The sequence below is a fragment of the Nansenia antarctica genome (genome assembly GCF_963989245.1).
Source record: "Nansenia antarctica genome assembly, contig: SCAFFOLD_637, whole genome shotgun sequence".
NCBI classification, from domain to species: Eukaryota; Metazoa; Chordata; class Actinopteri; order Argentiniformes; family Microstomatidae; genus Nansenia; species Nansenia antarctica.
In genome coordinates this window covers 17,501-21,503 of record NW_027663340.1, presented here as the reverse complement: position 1 = coordinate 21,503, position 4,003 = coordinate 17,501, and the positions used below count along the sequence as shown (strand labels likewise).

Below are 4,003 nucleotides of genomic sequence, written 5' to 3'. Positions count from 1 at the left end.
CACCATACACTCTGATACACTCTGTCATGATACACTCTGTCATGTGTGTGTGTGTGTGTGTGTGTGTGTGTCTTACCCATGGCCAGGCCCAGTAGTTTCTGCACGCGGGAGTTGACCCCTACGATCCTGTACAGCCCTGCTCATCTATACCTGCAACACACACACACACACACACACACACACACACACACACACACACACACACACACACACACCCAGGGTCACAACACACACATACACACTCACCCACAGACCACAGCATACATGCCATATAATGCTCCAGTAGGAATCACACCCACAGCATAATCAGACCATACATACTATATAAATACTTGTATATATACAGTACATCCTATTTTAGAGCCTCTACACTGGCTTCCTGTTAAGTTCAGAATAGATTTCAAGGACCTTCTGCTTGTTTATAAAGCTCTCACTGGCACAGCACCAGAATATCTGAAAGACCTTTTGCTAGTATATCAGCCCGATAGAGCTCTCAGGTCTTCTGCTAGCATATCAGCCCAATAGAGCTCTCAGGTCTTCTGCTAGCATATCAGCCCAATAGAGCTCTCAGGTCTTTTGCTAGCATATCAGCCCAATAGAGCTCTCAGGTCTTCTGCTAGCATATCAGCCCAATAGAGCTCTCAGGTCTTCTGCTAGCATATCAGCCCAATAGAGCTCTCAGGTCTTTTGCTAGCATATCAGCCCAATAGAGCTCTCAGGTCTTCTGCTAGCATACCAGCCCAATAGAGCTCTCAGGTCTTCTGGCGCTGGTTTTCTCTGTGTACCACATGTACAAAAGAAGAGGTTTGGTGAGGCTGCATTCTCATTTTATGCACCCAGATTGTGGAATGCACTGCCAGTTTACATTAGGGATGCAACCTCAGCAAATGTGTTCAAGTCAAGACTTTTTAATATTGCTTTTAAATTATGATTATATAATGATCGGAGCACTTTGAGCTGCAACGTTTGCAGGAAAGGTCCTATACAAATAAAGGTTATTATTATTATTGGTCTAGACTAGAGGCAGGGCTGTGATGTCATTGTGATGTCATCGTGATGTCATTACCTCTGGTCTCCACTGCGTAGATGAACTTCTTCATCACATTAAAACCTACGATATCCAGCTGGGCCACTGAGGGAGGGAGGGAGGGAGAGAGGGAGAGAGGGGAGGGATGGGGGGGTTAGAAGAGGAGGGAGAGAGAGGGTGAGCGAGGGGAGGGAGGGAGGGAAGGGGGTAGATAGATAGAGAGAAAGATACAGAGGATGATGGAAGGGAAGGGAGGAGGGAGAGAGAGAGAGAGAGAGGGGGAAGATGGGGTAGATAGATAGAGAGAGAGAGAGAGAGAGAGAGAGAGAGAGAGAGAGAGAGAGAGAGAGAGAGAGAGAGAGAGAGAGAGAGAGAGAGAGAGAGAGGGTAAGACATAAATGAAAACATTCACTTGGTTCATTGATATAGAATACTAATGTCTCACTTACTGCCTTCACTCTGGCTGTCTCTGTTCAGGTTATACACCTGCAGAGAGAACACACACACACACACACACACACACACACACACACACACACACACACATGGTTACCATGGTTACAGTGTTTAGCATTTTCGCCAGTCACGGCCAGCTCAGTGGGTGCATGTGAACCGACAACACAGCACTAACACACACACACACACACACACACACACACATCCGCGTTCGGATAAAAAGCGTCTGCTAAATGGTAACAATGGTCAAATGTAACACACACACACACACACACACACAGACACACACAGACACACACACACACACACACATCGCCGTGGCAACCTACCGGTTCTCTCCCGTCCATGGCCTCCATCCACAGCCGGCGGTCCTCCTCTGATAGAGCCTGCATGGTGACCACCCCCGGCCTACACACACACACACACACACACACACACACACACACACACACACACACACACACAGAGACACACACACAGTCATACACATACACACACACACACACACACACAGGGGTTATCAACACAACACAAGTTCACACAAGTTAACACAAGTTTTAGTCGCTAAAACATTCCACTTCCTGGTCCTCAACATGGTCCAAACCTGTCCCTCAGTAACACACACACACACACACACACACACACACACACACACACAGCCCCCTGCACCATCCATCCTGCAGCTGGGCCTCTCCACAGGTCCACTTAAGGCCGCTCATCTCTGCCCGGCAACACCATATTTCACCAGGCTGCTGGCAGGAGATCACCTTCAGCTGTCACCACTCTCCACTCACACACACACACACACACACACACACACACACACACACACACACACACACACACACACACACCACACACGCACAGTCACAGTCACTCAGAGCCAAGTCCTAACACCATGAATAAATGAGGAGGGTTGAGTGATGAATGGGCCATTGTAGGAGGGAGAGGCTAGGCAACAGAGTTAGAGTTACAGCTGGACTTAACTAGAGTTAGACTTAACTAGAGTTAACTAGAGTTAGACTTAACTAGAGTTAACTAGAGTTAGACTTAACTAGAGTTAGACTTAACTAGAGTTAGACTTAACTAGAGTTAACTAGAGTTAGACTTAACTAGAGTTAGACTAAACTAGAGTTAACTAGAGTTAGACTTAACTAGATTTAACTAGTGTTAGACTTAACTAGACTTAACTAGAGTTTGACTTAACTAGAGGTAACTAGAGTTAGAGTTAGAGTTAACTAGAGTTAGAGTTAACTAGAGTTAACTAGACTTAACTAGAGTTAGACTTAACTAGACTTAACTACTTAGACTTAACTAGACTTAACTAGAGTTAGACTTAACTAGAGTTAGACTTAACTAGAGTTAGACTCAACTAGAGTTAGACTTAACTAGAGTAAACCAGAGTTAGACTTAACTAGACTCAACTAGAGTTAGACTTAATAGAATTAACTAGAGTTAAAGTTAGCTAACTAGAGTTAGACTCAACTAGAGTTAGACTTAACTAGAGTAAACCAGAGTTAGACTGTCTGCCTGCCTGCCTGCCTGCCTGTCTGTCTGTCTGTCTGCCTGTCTGTCTGTCTGTCTGTCCTGTCCATCTGGTCCCTGGAACAGCCTGTCTGTCTGTCCACCCTGTATGGTATGGACCACCACCACTGATGACCAAACCCTCCATCTCGATCCTCAGTTAAGTGACATTAAACACTTTGAGCCGAGGTGATTTGCTGCGCTGGGGGGATTCAGCTACTTGCCAGTCAGTCTCCATTAAGAGCCACTGGGGTGGTTCCCATTAAACCAAGGCCAAGACAGACACACACAACAGCCACAGCCACAGCGAGGCCCGACAGCACCACCCTGTGGACGCGGCGGGTAAAACAACAAACAGACAGACTCACCGGTCCACCGCCTCCACGTCGAAACAGAACCTCTTCTCGATGGAGTCCGTCTTCCGTCGGATGCAGGTCTTCAGGGTGAAGCTGTCCTCGTCCCCCTGAGACGCACACGGAGACACACACACACACACACACACGACGTCTATGAGGAGAGAGTCAGGTCCACGCAAGCCTCAAATTGTCTCACCTATGTCTAGGAAGACAGTTTGCATGGAGGAGCGAACCACTTAAAAAATACTAAATGTGCGAACGCACGCAGTTTATCTGTCGTTTCTCCCACCGAGTCACCTTGTATGCTCTCTCTCTCTTGTATGCTCTCTCTTAGGTCTGTGTTTGTTTTCTAAAGTGGAATAACTGAATGTAAATAACAGTTTAGAGGCCTGTGTCGACTCGTAGCTGTGCTGGAGGGGACAGAGCTGATATGATGACTCGTCAGATGTGGCGGACATGACAGGCGGGGCTGATGGGAAGATTGTTCAAGTGCAACTATCTCACCCCCCCCTTCCCCGCCTCCCCCTCCCGCCACTCTCCTCTCCTCTCTTCACCTCTTCTCTCTCTCACCCTCCCCCCCCCCCCCCGCCTCAGTAAGTGCATTAGCACTTAGAGTGTCACAACTCGGTTTTCACACAGA

At 47.4% G+C, this 4,003-nt stretch overlaps 1 protein-coding gene across 1 annotated transcript in view; it reads right to left on the bottom strand.

Annotated features, from left to right (window-relative positions):
* Positions 1 to 76: 76 nt before the first annotated feature.
* The window catches only part of LOC308175134 (rho GTPase-activating protein 26-like), a gene marked incomplete at both ends in the record, with an annotated part of 17,516 nt that continues 13,589 nt past the window's right edge, over positions 77 to 4,003 (bottom strand). The window contains 6 exon segments of the mRNA XM_080550854.1: positions 77 to 133; positions 136 to 150; positions 1,067 to 1,132; positions 1,477 to 1,513; positions 1,813 to 1,891; positions 3,376 to 3,470. Coding sequence (XP_080406980.1) covers positions 77 to 133; positions 136 to 150; positions 1,067 to 1,132; positions 1,477 to 1,513; positions 1,813 to 1,891; positions 3,376 to 3,470 — 349 coding nt within the window.